Source organism: Alligator sinensis, unplaced genomic scaffold (assembly GCF_000455745.1).
Source record: "Alligator sinensis unplaced genomic scaffold, ASM45574v1 scaffold19_1, whole genome shotgun sequence".
NCBI lineage: Eukaryota > Metazoa > Chordata > Crocodylia > Alligatoridae > Alligator > Alligator sinensis.
This window is the reverse complement of record NW_005841916.1, coordinates 3,018,278-3,033,340: the sequence shown is the minus strand read 5'-3', so window position 1 is coordinate 3,033,340 and position 15,063 is coordinate 3,018,278. Positions and strand designations below refer to the sequence as shown.

Sequence of the window (15,063 nt, the reverse complement as noted above, 5' to 3'; positions counted from 1 at the left end):
TTGAGGAAGTCAAGACAAAGGCTACATCTAATTACCTAAAGCCACCTGTCTACAGAGATCAACACTTTCTACTGGCTAAATAGCACTATGCACGTTATAGCTTTAACATTTTTAAAGTATGTTAATGTTGTTGTGGTCTTCCTTGGATGACATACAGAGATGTTGTAAACTTCAGCCTTGCTACAACTAAATAAAGTAATCCCTGTGCAGTGTGCAAATGGTCAACTATAAGATTACTCCACTCCAAGATAAACGTCCACTAAGACTCTATATGTGTTCATGTCACCCTGACAATGCTGTACATAGTTCTTTTAATCTGTAGGTCTCAAAAGTCTTCAGTAAGGGAGATGAGGTATTATATAGTGAGGAAAACCAAGGCACAATTAATATAAAGAATTACTCATTATATAGGCTTTAAAAATATATTTTTTGTTACAAAAGGAGAAAGCCTTTATGAAATTGAGGTCAGATCTAAAATGAGCTGTAGAGTCAGTGAGGAAAAGACATGGGAAAGCATGGCTCTGCAGCAGGAGCTATAGAGCACCTGGCTCTTGTACAGAAACAAAAAATGGAAGTGAAAAAGGTGAAGAGAGGGAGCAGGGTTGGTGTGGCCAACTCCAGCATGTCCTCAAGGGGGATGGTAAAGAAAGAGAGTGCAACTTTTCAAAAGACTTGGAAGTGCACTGCATTATGGCCAAGAAATAATGCATAGGAAGATTATTTCAAAGGGATTCAAAGAACAGCCATCTGCAACCACTTCCTTCAACACAGTTCTGACTATCTTGCACTAGTCTGCGTAGTGAGATGGCAGATCTTAGCTGGCTACAAGAAATATTTTTGGCACATGAACTGGCCTACACTGATTCAGAAAAAGTGATCTTTGGGAATGTCTACAAGTGCCCCAAATGCACAGTTGTTACAATCATTTAGTACTTGCTTTAGCAGAGGCTGTGTTACTGCACAGTCCCAGCAGCACATGGGTCATTTCCAGCCCTTCTGCGCAGTAGCATTAGTGTCACAGTTCCTGCCCACCAATGCTATGTCGCTGTAGCTCATTGCTACAGTGACACAGCATCTTGTGTAGACGCCCCTCTTGGTCCTGAATTTTAGGACCAAGCATGGCCAGTCTGTGTGAGATTGGCAACGCCATATATTTTTTCTTTTGTTGAAGTCCACATTAGATTCTTTTTTACCAGAATCATGGTGTAAAATGTGCAAATATCTTATCTGCATCTGAACCCAACAAGTTTTCAGGTCTTTGATAACATTCTCTCCAGGGGGTGCTGTGTTTTAAGGCAATGACAATTACTCAGGCTGCCAGATACCTTCCCACAATTCAGCAGATGTAGAATCCTGTGTTGAGAGACTGTGGGCAGAACATCTCTTCTTACTCATTCATATTGCCTTTGCTTCCAGAAGCAAGTAGACGAAGGCACCATGTCCCCAGCAAAGGCAGTAATGGTTCACCTAATTCAATTTCATCTGAACAAACCAATGTAACTATAGAGCAACAATATAGTTTGAGGTATTAATCCCAGGAGCTAATGGTTTTCCCTCTGGAAATCATAGTTTATGCCATTGGCATACTACAGAATAATTTGTTTTAACAGTGGAGCTGCATCCAGACAAGCGTAGACATTTGTTTCCCTGGGGACAAGCAGCACTGGCACAAGGTCTGCCACTGCTGCTTGTCCCCAGAGAATGTTTGTGCCATGCACGCTCTGGTGCATGGCAGGTTACCCCAGGTAAGGTAGGAGAGGCTGTGGCCAGCAACTTTGATGGCCCCAGCAGCCTTACCTGGGCTCCTAGGGGCCTCCCAGGGCTGCATCCATGGCTCCAGTTTGGGGCAGCGCATGCTGCCACCACGTGCACCACCCCACTTTTTTTTCAGCATGGGTTTTAATACCTGCATGTCCCTTGGCATATCTAATTTGTGGCACCACAGATGGGTCTGCAGCGCCACATACCACACTTCTGTGCTCATCTGGATGTGGCCTGGTAGGGCAAATTAAGGTGATGAACAAAGAGGGGAAGCTGGGTGGATTATGGTAGCTGGGAAAGAGACAAGCAATGAGGATATCTGGATAGGTAAAGGCATCAGGTTCTGAGTTCATATTGAGACAGAAACTGTCCATCATGACACAGAAACTGTCCATCATCTACTCCATGTTCACATTCATAATTAGCGGTCAATGCAAAGATAGTTTACCCCACTTTCCCTGAGAGGTGAGCTACGTTGCATTTATTGCAAAGCAAAAAACCCTACTGGGAGAGTTACTGTGCAGTACTTTATTGTGTTGTTAATTCTCGCTCTAGCTTAGCTCCTGATAACTTGCTCCCAAAGCCATATCTGAGAGATCTTTTGGCCATGCTTAGATTGAGGCAACTATTGAAAACTCAACCAGCCCCAAACAAAGGTTTCCTTCAATATTACTTTTGCAGCAGACTGAGCCTGAGAGCCTGTCTGTGTCTGCCAATGACTGTGGCAGAGTACCTGCGACTCAACCTGTGAGAACGCTGTGAAGTGGAACCAAACCAAAGGCAAAAATCCAGTAGGGCTAACAACGTAATGGGTTAAGTGCAATGTAACTTTCAGTGACTATAATGAAAGGGGCTTGGATACAAATAGAGCTAACACTGCACTATGGCCTTGGCTTACTTAATCTAATTTTACAATGAAATACAGGCATTCTAGCATTTCCGTAGCAATAAGTAGAAGCAGCATATTAATAGTCTGCTGTTTTTTGTTCATTTTGACACATATTCCTGCAATAGATTGCATTTGCAATGAATCTATTAATAAGTGAGTAAAGACAGAAATTGATTTTTAAATTACATTTTGCAAAAAGTCAGGGCTATATATTACTTGTGCTTAAACCTGAGCACATCTGGAATATCTTTGGTTATAGGAGATTACACCCGTGTAAGTGACAGCAGTGTTTGACCTATTCAGCCTAAAGTTGGTGTACTCACCACCACAGTTACAGATACATTTTCAGAAGTGGAAAAGAAGAAGTAACAAAGTAAGCAAATGCAATATTTACTTTTGCCAGTATCAGCTACAGCCATATTAGTATTTGCAAGGCAGTGATAGTTAAAATGACATTCTTGACCTCTATACTTATTTTCCCAAAGATTTCTCCAAACATATTCACACAGTTTACAAGTCAAAACAAAAAAGTCCCCTACCACCACTTCAAACTCGCTTTAGTACCCAGTAATCAAAATTAGCATGTGTGCCTTCTGGTTTTATATCTTTTTACAAGCACAAGAAAGCCTGTGTTTAATTCCCTGGTCTGCCTCATGTACTCTGCATGTCTGGTGCAAAGTGAATTTAAGCTAGCTAGAGAAGAATTCCTTTCTATAGGAATTCCTTATGCTGGGTTCAGGGTAGCACAGAGTGCAGAGCCAGGAGTCCCATCCCCAGACCTGACATAAGAAGAGCATGTGTGCTTGCTCTGGGAAGGGGCATAGCAGAGCCAAGCTAGTAAAATCTCTGAGCCCAGCTCCAAGCTGTTACATCTGAAAAGCCCCACCTGGTGTCCCCAAGGACAGAATTTGACACAATTCCACATAAAAAAAAACTTGCTTTTCAAATACGTGCTCCCTAGCCCATCATTTTGTTGGATTTTTTTTCCTCCCCTTAGTGGATGCATCCCGCTGAGCTGAATATGTCATACTTTGACATAGCACTAGAGCATGTGGCAGATACAACTCCACCAGGAATCACAGCACTGAGGTCCATTATTATTTATTAAGCTTGAAAAAAACACATCTCCTGCCTGTGTAAAGCTAAAGTGCTGTAAGTCTCTCTCTATTGTCCCAAAGCCAGATTACTGCTGGGCTTATGCAGGTACACTGGTGGGGAGACGTAAGCACTCTTTCCCTCCCCTACAGTAACTGCTGTAGTTAGGCAATGCAGGATGTGTGCGCAATCCTGCTGACAGGACTCTATCAGTCAGGGTCAGGACTTTATAAACTCCATGCCTTCCAGAAGAGCTTCATTGGAGGAAGCAAGACTGATGTCTAACTTATTCAGGCTATCGCCCCTTCCACCAGCTACTAATGCCAAACAAGGCTTCTGGAGGCACTAGGCCCAATCTACCACCATTGCCTTGCACCTTGTGCCATCACATATACCAGTGGAATGGGAGGGCCTACCTGGTATTACACATTACCACTTCAAAATGGTGGTGCTTCGCACCTGCTCTGCACTGGTGTGAATAACACACAAGGTGCAGGGAAATGGTGAATTGAGTCCAGCCCATCTCCAACTGCTCCTGCTTGGGTGTGGTGCCTCCTCCCTGTCACCAGTTTAGTTTAGGCTCTTCTGAACTAATTAAGCCCTAATGTTTGGAAAGGATTTAATCTTGTATGGCTTGCAGTCCTCAGCCCCTACACCAGGGGTGGGCAATTATTTCAGGCCATTTACCGAGTTTTGGCAAGTTGTTGAGGGCTGCATGGGTAGCCCTGCCCCTTGACAGGTACCCCACCCTCTGTTCACCATCTTGGGACCAGAAGTCCTGCCCCCTAACCCCTGACCTTTACCATCAGAAGACCCTCCCCTTGCCCTCAGAAGTATTCCTTTCAGCAAAGGGTTTTGCTATCTCAGAACCAGAAAAATACCAAATTATATTCTAAAAATCGAACATCTACAACATTCATTCATTTTATTTCATAAAATATTTTTGTCCTGATTTACATGTGTGTGTAGTGCACATAGAGGTGATCGCACAACAGCTTAAAATAAAGTCTTACTCTTGTAAGCACACCCCCCAACATGCACACTCTCTCTCTCCCCCTCCCTCATTGCATGGACACAGACACACACACCCCCCCTCCCACTCCTGGCCCTGGGGTACCAGCATGGAGGGGCAGGGGAGGAGGGGGGGAAAGGGCAGGGCCTGATGCTCTTAGTCACCCAAGGCTTGGATCAGGCTTGCTTTGCTTCTGGAGTCTGTGAGGTAAGTGGGGTTTGCAGAGGGCTGGGGGGTTGCAGGGCAGGAGGGAAGCTGGCTGGGGGCTGAGGGAGTGGGGAGGTTTGCACTCCAGCTAGGAACTGGGAGTTTGCAGCTGGGGAGCTGGGGGGCTTAGTTTTGATAAACATAAAAAAAATGACGTTATGTTTTATGGCACTGTTTTTGTAAACAAACAAAAATTGAATAAATAAAATAAAATAAAAAAATATTTGAAACTGGATAATACAGTGTGCTGCTCCACCTGCCCCTCCTGTCTCAGAGTTCACCAGCTGCGCTACTTCCTACCCCACCTTCTCTGGGCTGCTGCCTATGCTCACTTGTCTGTTTGCCACTTAGGCCTTCACCCTGTCCCTTTTCCAGACATCTTCTGTACAAGCCCGTCCCATGCTCCTTCTCTGTTGGACGCTGCATCTAAGAACCCAACCAGCAGGTAACAATAGTGATGCTGCGCTCCCTCCAGGTCTCCCTTTCTTGTAGAGGGAAGGGAGTGTTTTATAGCTTTACCTCATTTCTCAGCTTTTCTGACTGTTGCCTACAATGTCTGTCACTCTATCCAGGACCAACAACCCCCTTAGGATGTTTTTTGTATCAGACCAAGACAGTAATAGAAATTCTGTGCTTGAGGCCTGTCCTTACAGGGCCAGCATGCCCTGTATACATACATACAATGTACAATGTAACAATGTATGTTGTACATTGAATGTACAACATACATACAATGTAAACAACAGTGTATATAACACAGCCTTTCACTCAAGACACTGCAGCCACTGTAGCAAGCTGACAGCCTCCAGCAAGAGTTGCATAGGGCAAGAAGCAAGACATGGTGCAGCTCTTGGTTGTGTGGGCTTGGGCACGCACAGTGGGGTGCCATGGCAGCGTGTGGGCAGGCCGGGAAACTGATACGTATGCAATTTATAAGTGAGGGCACTTGCTCAGAGGCTCTTCTGAAAGCCTCCAAGCAGGGCTGGAGGAAAAGCCTGCTGTGAGAGAACAGGAGTTGGAGGTGCAGTTCCCTGCACTGGGCAGCCAATCAAGGGTGTCCCATGTGCTTGGGTGTGCTCAACAGTCTCTAGCAGCCCCAGGAGCCCATAGGACATGCTGCGCTATATGCCTGAGTGCCCCTCACCTGTAGGCCTCCATCAGAAAAGCCTACCTGCACCAACTCTCCCTGCAAGAAGAAGCGTGTGTAGTGTTTGCTCCCTATCTTCACTTTGGTCACTCAAATTAACCACATCTGAGATCAGTCCCTCCCTCTTCTTTCTGAAGGACAGCACGAGGCTATAATCTGGAGCAGGCCAGTCAATTTCCACAGCTCATGAGCACAGAGCGAGACTCAGAGGTTCAGAAAAGCCTTTTAGCATAGCAGCTTTCTCATTTTAACTGTTGCAATTTAGAGCCAAAATCTGTCATTCTTATACACATCATGCTCCAACTCCAAAGAAACATGCCAAGGGGCAGCCAGGGGTAGATGCTGCCCCTACCACGGGATAGCCAAATTATGAACTTTCCATCCAGTGCCACTTTTATTCACATATAACATAATTAAAGAGTGAAATAATAAGTCTACAACCCAGTAACCTGAGAGACTGTGTACCAATAAACTGAAAATCCAGGGGTAGAGTTTTGCTTTAATCATGCTGACACAACATATTCAGGAATTGCTAACTGGCTTTCAGTAATTTGCTAATTGCTACTAGGCTGTATAATTTCAGGGGTCATATTAATGCAGTGTTCTGACAATACAATTGTTTCTATAAAAATAATTTATTGTGGAAAGTAGGCAGTTTGGGCAACTCCTCCCATGTAACACTAAATATAAAAATTATCTCGACTGAATCTACATCCTGGTTTAAGCCCACAGCAGGGTGGAGAAAAAAGTTACACTTACTCCATTTCTAAATGAACCTGCTGGGTGTGGATTCTACAGCCAACTGCATAAGAAGAAATCATTAACTAGCACAATAATGCTATTTTGAACTGCTTACCTCCAAATCCAGGTCTCATTGCAAAATCATGCTCCTCTATGCGAAGAATCTGCTCATACTTCAGTGGTCGAAGTTTGGTACTATCTAGTTTCCTCATACTAATTTCTCGTTTGCTGCATTGAAAAAAAAAATCAAGTAAAAAGCTTTATTATATTGAGCGATGGTCACAGTCATGATTAAATGAAGATATGAGACTAGATCCCCAGATTCTTGCCGCTAGGAGTCTGTGATATAACCACATGAATGAAGTTGATGAGATGGAGGTTGCAGGGGTAGGTCAGGAGTAAAAATACACTCCATCTCTCTATATTTGCCCCTTTCTCTCCCTTCAGAGGTTAACCTTGCGATTGGAAAAGATTATAACCAAGATTCATAGACACACACTTATTGAAGACATTGATACAATATAAATTGTGTTTGGAAATAATATTGTGTAATTGTAGTTTTAATAGATGTCATGTTGTATTATGTCCATATTACACAGTGAGTGACTGTGACTTCCATCCAGAGATTACCTCTGAATTTGGCAGTCTTATTGTCTGGGATCAAGGAGGTACTTTTCCATGTCCCCTGGGAAATTCACTCAGATTCAGCCATGTTATAAGCTGACAAAAATAATGATTTCCTGTTTGTTATTTTGTGCTGTGCAGTTTATTTTAGTTTGCTGCTAAAAAATGGTCAGCTTTCCATTAACACTGCAGATGAACTCTCAGCCTCATTTCAGCATGCTACACACAGGTGAAACTCTCCATGGCATGCATACAAATACAGATGAACTTCTTGCCACTGCTGCTGAAACCAGCTCTAGATTCTCTTCTAGTAACTCTGTTCCCTTCAAAATAGCCTTTACTGAGCAAGTCCTCGTACCCTACTGAGAAGTTATACAACCTAGGGACATTGAGGGTAACTTGGGCGACAGCGACCATGAAATTATCAGGTTCACTGTCCGCCACAAGGTCGACAAATCAGCCAGCAGAATTGAAGTCCTGGACTTCAAGAATGCTTACTTTGACAAGCTCAGAGCATTAGCAGGGGAGGCTATAAGACACCAGGAAGGGACGGCAAATGGGGTGCATGAAGAGTGGTTGTTGCTCAAGGACACGATACTTGAAGCACAAAAGAAAACTGTTTCTGCAAAGAGGAAAGGTAGCAGGAGGGCTGGAAAGCCCTCCTGGCTTAATAGGGACATTGCCGTCCTCTTAGAAAAGAAAAAAGAGGTGTATGCACAGTGGAAGCTATGGACGGTCCCCAAGAAGGACTATATATTAGTGTATATCTCACACTTGTAGAGAAATGATCAGGAAAGTCAAGGCAGTGACTGAGTTTAGGTTAGCCGCAGGAGGCAAGGACAATAAGAAGTTCTTCTTTAGGTATGTAGGCAGTAGAAGGAAAACAAATGGAAGTGTGGGACCCCTGCTGATCACCTCAGGACAGCTGGTAACCAACATTCAGCCCATCTTCAAGAAGGGGAAGAGGGAGGACCCAGGCAACTATAAGCCAATCAGCCTAACCTCCATCCCAGGGAACATCCTGGAAAAGCTCATTAAAGAATCTATGTGCAATACACTTGCGGAAGGTAAGATTCTGAACGATAGCCAGCATGGCTTTGTCGCGGGTAGGTATTGTCTTACCCATCTCATCTCCTTCTATGACCAGGTCTCTCACCACCTGCACATGGGAGACATGGTAGGCATTATATACCTAGACTTCCAAAAGGCTTTTGATCTAGTATCCCATGATATCCTTGTGGGAAAACTGGAAGATTGTGGGTTCAGCTGCTTGACGGCTCTGTGGGTGGGAAACTGGCTACAGGGTAGGACGCAGAGAGTTCTCGTGAACGGATCTGTGTCAGCCCGGTGCAGAGTGGCCAGTGGTGTCCCTCAGGGGTCCATGCTTGGACCAGTGCTTTTCAACATCTTTATCAATGATTTGGATGGGAGAGTGAAAAACTCACTGGCCTAGTTCATGGACAACACCAAGTAATGGGGCAGTGTGGTCACGTCAGGACGCAGGTAGCAGATACAGGTGGACCTGGACAGGATTGAGAGTTGAGCATACTGGAACCAGATGAAGTTTAACACTTCCAAGTGTAAGGTGTTCCATCTGGGGGTAAACAACCCTCAACTTACATACAGGCTCGGAGGTGACAGCTTGACTTGCACCACGGCCGAAAGGGACCTAGGGGTAATGATTGACCACCACATGAATATGAACCATCAGTGCAAGGCGGTGGACAGCAGGGCAAATAACGTGCTTGCATGCATCAAACGATGCATCCCATGTAAAACTAAGGAAGTGATACTCTCACTGTACTCAGCACTGGTGAGACCGCAGTTGGAGTACTGTGTCCAGTTCTGGGTGCCGCACTTCAATAAGCATGTGGAAAAGCATGAGAGGGTCTGGAGAAGACCCACCCGTATGATCAGGGTCTTGCAAGACAAGCCATACAAGGAAAGGCTGAGGGACCTGGGCCTCTTTAGCCTGGAGAAGAGAAGGTTGAGAGGGGACCTAATAGCAGCTTACCACTATATCAGAGGAGTGCATAAGGAGCTCGGTGAACAGCTGTTCACTGGGGCACCCCTTGGGAAGACCAGGACCAATGGATATAAACTCCTGGAAGGCCGCTTCAGGCTTAATACCAAGAAAAACTCCTTCATAGTCAGGGTGTCCAGACTGTGGAATAAACTCCCTCCAGAGGTGGTGCAGTCACCTGCTCTGGAGGTTTTCAAGAGGAGACTGGACAGTCACCTCACTGGGGTCACCTAACCCCAGTTGTCTTCCTGCCTAGAACGGGGGGGTGGGGGCTGGACCTGATGATCTGCAGAGTCCCTTCCAGCCCCTAACAATCTATGAAGCTAAAGAATCCAGGCCACCACTATGGCAGGCTCAAGTCTCACTTATACTGTGCCCTCAAAAAAACTCTGCTGAATTGTTTCTTGGTTTTGCTGTGCCCAAAACATGAAAACACATGCATTTGTCCGGTACTTGGACATGCTCTGTATCTTTCACTATGAGCAGAGCAACAAACTTGATCTTTTGTAAGCAACTGCAGTTACTCCTTTGGCCCAAATGATAGAAATTTCTGCTGAAAGTCCAGGGTTCAAACTATGCGAAAACATTGAACAGTGGCTCCTAATAGAGCTTTTCCTTTTCAAAGAAGACCCAGGAAATCACATTAAAAAAGAAATGTTCAAAAATTGTAACCAAGATTGCTCAGTTACTACTGTGACAGGTGCCCATAATTAATAATTAACTTCTGCTCTTTTCCAAACCATTATGTGGCAGAGTTAATATACTTGAATATCATTGAATGTTCCTGGGCGATTAGTAGTACTGTTAGAGCTTCCAGTTGGACTTCTAAAAATAAGTTACTGTGAAAGCTAAGGAACATAAATAAATAAATTCTCCCTGTAGACGATGCAAAAAGAATTGTCAGTCATTAAAACTTTAGTGACTACAATTTATGTAAAACTAGCCAGTTTGAACAGGATACAGAGGACGTGGAATAGTAGAGTTCTGATCTGGGAAATGGAACGTGAAAATGATATGGATATTAGAAAATAAAAGCTAAGTTATATATAAAGATAGAGTATAAGAGACACGGCTTTCCTAGGGTAATATTTTGTTAGACCAACTGTATAGTTGGGATAGAGATAGACACACTTTCAAATGCAAGACATTCAAAAGAGAGTCTTACATTCAAATGCTTAAATGTCTAACTCTATCCCAGCTACACAGTTGATACAATAAAATGTGTCACCCTAAAGAATCCTTGCCTCTTGCATAATTTCTGGACCATTATGGCTACATTATTCTTACACTGCCATAGAAAAATGAGAAATGCAAAAGCTTAACATGAACTAAAACATAAAGGAACTGCCAGAGACTGAAAGGAAGAGGAAAAAAGAGCACAAGACTCCTCTGTGGACAATGACTTGGGTTAAGGGAGCACTATTGATGGAAGATAAATATCTGTCTTTATGCCTATTTTAAGGGATTTAAATCTTTAAAAATTATTTTTATTTGATAATGTTGATTTGTTAATGAATCAAGTTAAAAAGAAAGAAAATAATTAAAAACTGATGTTTCAGAGAATCACAGTCTCCTGTGTCTGTCAGTTCAGCCACTGTCAAGTCAGTGTGTCCCAACTGGGAGAGGTCAGGGCAAGAGAATTCTTGCTTTTGTGTTGTGCTGCAACAATTTTGCTTTTGGACCCTTAAATTGAGCGATTTATCAAACCTTCAAGCCCAAACAAGAACTCAGTAATAAAAAAATCATGCAGTCATCACAAATGTACATTGATCTCTCGCATGAGTGGATTTTTCCATGTTTTTACTAAAAATCAGCATTCACTAATGTAAAAAAAGAAAAGACCTGTAACATTTTTACAGTCAAATTTTTTGTTCTTTATTGTAGGAAATGGACCATGAGAATAATCTCTTTCTCATGTACTTTTGGCTAATGCCTTAAAATCTTCTTTGCAAGAGAATGCAAACAAATAGCTTTGGAGGGGGAATTAGGTTACTCTATTAAACCAGTGGAAGTTGTAGGTTAAGTAACATTTTCACATGGGATGCTTTCTAAAAGGCCACACATTTAACCAAGGCCATCTGGCAACAGTGTCCCTAATCACTCTAGTGCTGGCTGAAAGGTTTTTCCTCAGAAGGAAAAAGAGAGTGACGGGAAATTGGGCCCTGCTGTAATGTCTTAGCGGGAATGTCCCTGTTCAAAATAAAGCCAAAAAGAATCAAACAAAGAGAAATTAAACCTATTTGGCCCTTTTCTGCAGAAATGCTGCCCTGTAGCTGCTAGTTTTTGGTACCCTCTGGTTCCAGTCCCAGCCTTTACATAGCCAGGGTCTAAGTAACACAGATATTTGGGGCCAGATCCTCAGGGCTATAAATCAATCTAGCTCCACTGACTTCTTTATGGAGGCTGCAACCGACAGTCTTCCCATTTTTATGTTGCCCATCTCCGGGGAGCGTTTTGTGGATTAATTAGTTGATGCCTATAGAGCTCTCTGAAGATGAAGAGGGTTATATTCTAGTACTAAACATTATTGCTATCATGTGGCAATCAGCCAGCACAGTCTGTCAAGTAGGATTTCACTGCAGCTGCTCATTCTCACTACGGGGCCCCTCTTCCATTCTGCGAATATTTATGCCAGTGGGGGAGATTGGATCAACAGCACAGAGACATAAATCTGTCATTCACAAAACAGGACAAGCACGGGCAACAGTGGCCTGTGATCCCTCCTCATCTTCCAACCAATACACTTCAACTCACACTACCAGGAAACACCTTGCAGGTTAGCCAAAAGGTGAGGGTCTGTTCCAGTTCATTTTCTATTTGCTCAGACTCACAAGTGGCCAGTTAGTTCTCATTTTGATAGTGACTTGTTTTGGCTTTACCGTTATGGGTAACTGCCCTTGGCAAACACTCAGGTCATTTCTGACAGGCTGCTGAGCCACCACATCTTTCCAGCATGCTTGGCTTGGACTACATTTGAACCCATGACCTAGATATCAAAGTCCTGAGGAGCTCCCTTGAACTAGGCAGCTGCTTCAAGCACTTCAGTTTTTAAATTTGCATTGCTCCCATTGCTTTGCATTTCTGACACACAGCATCAGGAAGAAATTCAGGGATTCAGAGTAATGCAGCACTCAGTAGTTCCAGTCCTGAAGTTTATTACAGGGCATGTACTCCTACCCACAGCAAAACATAGGAAATGGACATTCAAGCTTAAAAAATACCAAATATGCCAGAATAGTCCTATTACATTGTACTCTATCAACATAAAAGAAGTTATGAACAGGCTATAGGCCTCACGCTGTCCATTATAATGCAATGCTAGTAGTCACCATTATAACATAATGCAAGAATGTCTTCCCTCTTCTTCCTTAAATTTACCTTTTTTTTTTGGGCATTTTCTCCTACTTTCGTAAGAAGGCAGAACTTTGATGGGTTTGGGTTATCATTAGCAGTAACAGGGGGTCTTACATTTATATGTATATCTTACAATGCATACAGACTCACATTCAGAGTTTTCACCCCATAGACATAATATCAAACTGTAACTATACCAACTGTTACTGCAAAGAGAGCTGCTTTGCCTAGAAACGTATGTGTCAAAAAGCTTTGCATCATATTTCTTTATAAATCAGCAACCCAGAGGAAGAAAGGCAAAGTAATAACTATTACCTTTCTCACACCTGCCTTTAGTTCCAATAGTTGGATTTAATCTGACTCAAACTAAACAAAATTAATGAATCTGGTTAAGAAGTGAGATTAGCAGTTAGACACAGAACAATTGTATAAATAAAATCCAGTCTGTGGCTGCATTGCAGGAAAGAAACTAGACTGTAAAATAATGAAGCTCACCTTGTTCTTTTCTTTACAAGGCAGTAGCATGAGATTATAAATATTATCATCTTTGGGGCAATAAAGATAATATAATAATGGCCCAATCTTGGTATGCATTTCTTCTTCTGATGGTATTAAAATATGATGCTCTGGGACAGGTGTGCATTGATAGTGATAAACTAATCACAATATTTAGTTTTCATATGTGTTTAACATTGTAAAGAGCTGCACAAATAATAACTAATTGATATATAACTAGTAGACACAAACACAAAATAGTATACTATCATTATACTATATAATAATCATGCTGTAGATGCTGTCATGGTCACCGATAGAACATTTGTTATGAAATCGTTATTGTTTATTATTTGTGATTTAAGAGCATCAACAGGCTAAATCAATATTGGGGACACGCTGTGCTCTGTGCAGATAGAGAATCTGGTGAAGTGGGACACTGAATAAAGAAGATTTGTTCCTCATTTTGTTGACAGACGCACAAAGTATATTAGAAACACGGCCCAAGCCAGGGTATACAGCTTACCTGGTATGTTTCCTCATGGGCAAGCATTGCTGTTGATGATGATGATGATGGTGATGACGACTTTGAGAATTTACGCTGGCTAGCACCACTGTTGGCCATAGGCAGGTAAGGAACAGCAGTTTTATTGCAAGGTCCATCTCTCCCAAAACAGAAACACGACAGATTCAACCAATCCACCTGAATGATTTTTTATTTTTAGTGATCCTGTTATTGAGGAACAGCATACCATAAAGTGGAGGCAAGAAAAACAAGGCGTCACTGAAAACAAAAGACAAAGGCATCCCAGTCTTGAGCTCCCCTCTTATTTTAGCAAATCCCAAAACTCTTTAGGATCTATATACTAGAGTATCTGCTGTCAAAGAGCTGTGTTTGCCTTTAGAAATGTAATAAATATAGAAATTCTTTTTGTTGATGCTCAGTTTGATCCATTGCTTCCACTGTTTCAGGGTAGGCTGTAGTTTTCTCACTCATTCAGTAAATTCTCAAATGTAGCTCTGTACAGACAAAGGAATGATGTCAAATACTTAATCCCCCTTAATCCTACACAACACCACATAAAAATCTGTGCATAAGGAGAAAAAGCCACTAAATTAATCTTAGTTACTGTATGTATCCTCAAACTTATTTTGTATATAGATCAAAATATTTTCTTAATTGGATAAGTAACACTTTGTCCCACAGACTGCTAACCTTATTTTCTTTTATGATTTATAGAAGTGGACATCTTGACTGGAGAAATATAATCAGTTCTAAGAAGTGTAACTTGTTGAGATAAACTCAATGCAAAACCAAATTCTGGCATCAAATATTTTTGACACTTCATCTGAAATTATAAAAATACTACCAATCATTCCTTTTTTGGAGTTGCCTTCAGCTATCCCATCACTTTAACAAGCCTATAGAACCTAACTATGTGGATAAGATCTATTAATTTTCCATTACCAACAGTTTAATAATAAATATACCACCATCCATAAAAATAGCAGATAAACATCAGTTCTCTTGCTCTCTGAGAGTAGTATCTTTAATATTGTTTCTAAATATTTTTTTCCTCAAGCAAAGGACAACTTCACTCTGAGGTTCTCTTTGGAACATGAATGGCAGGTGTCCCTGGTGGCCGATGGGGCATGGCTGCTCTGGTGGCAGTGGGAGTGCAGCGGCGGCGGTGGGAGCTTGGTGGCGGTAAGCT

At 42.4% G+C, this 15,063-nt stretch overlaps 1 protein-coding gene across 1 annotated transcript in view; it reads right to left on the bottom strand.

Moving 5' to 3' along the window:
* GABRR3 (gamma-aminobutyric acid type A receptor rho3 subunit) overlaps nucleotides 1–15,063 on the bottom strand; it is a 57,251-nt gene that overhangs the window by 27,540 nt on the left and 14,648 nt on the right. The window contains exon 3 of the mRNA XM_014517582.1: nucleotides 6,968–7,080. Within this exon, the coding sequence (XP_014373068.1) occupies nucleotides 6,968–7,080 (113 nt within the window). The remainder of the gene's footprint in view (nucleotides 1–6,967; nucleotides 7,081–15,063) is intronic.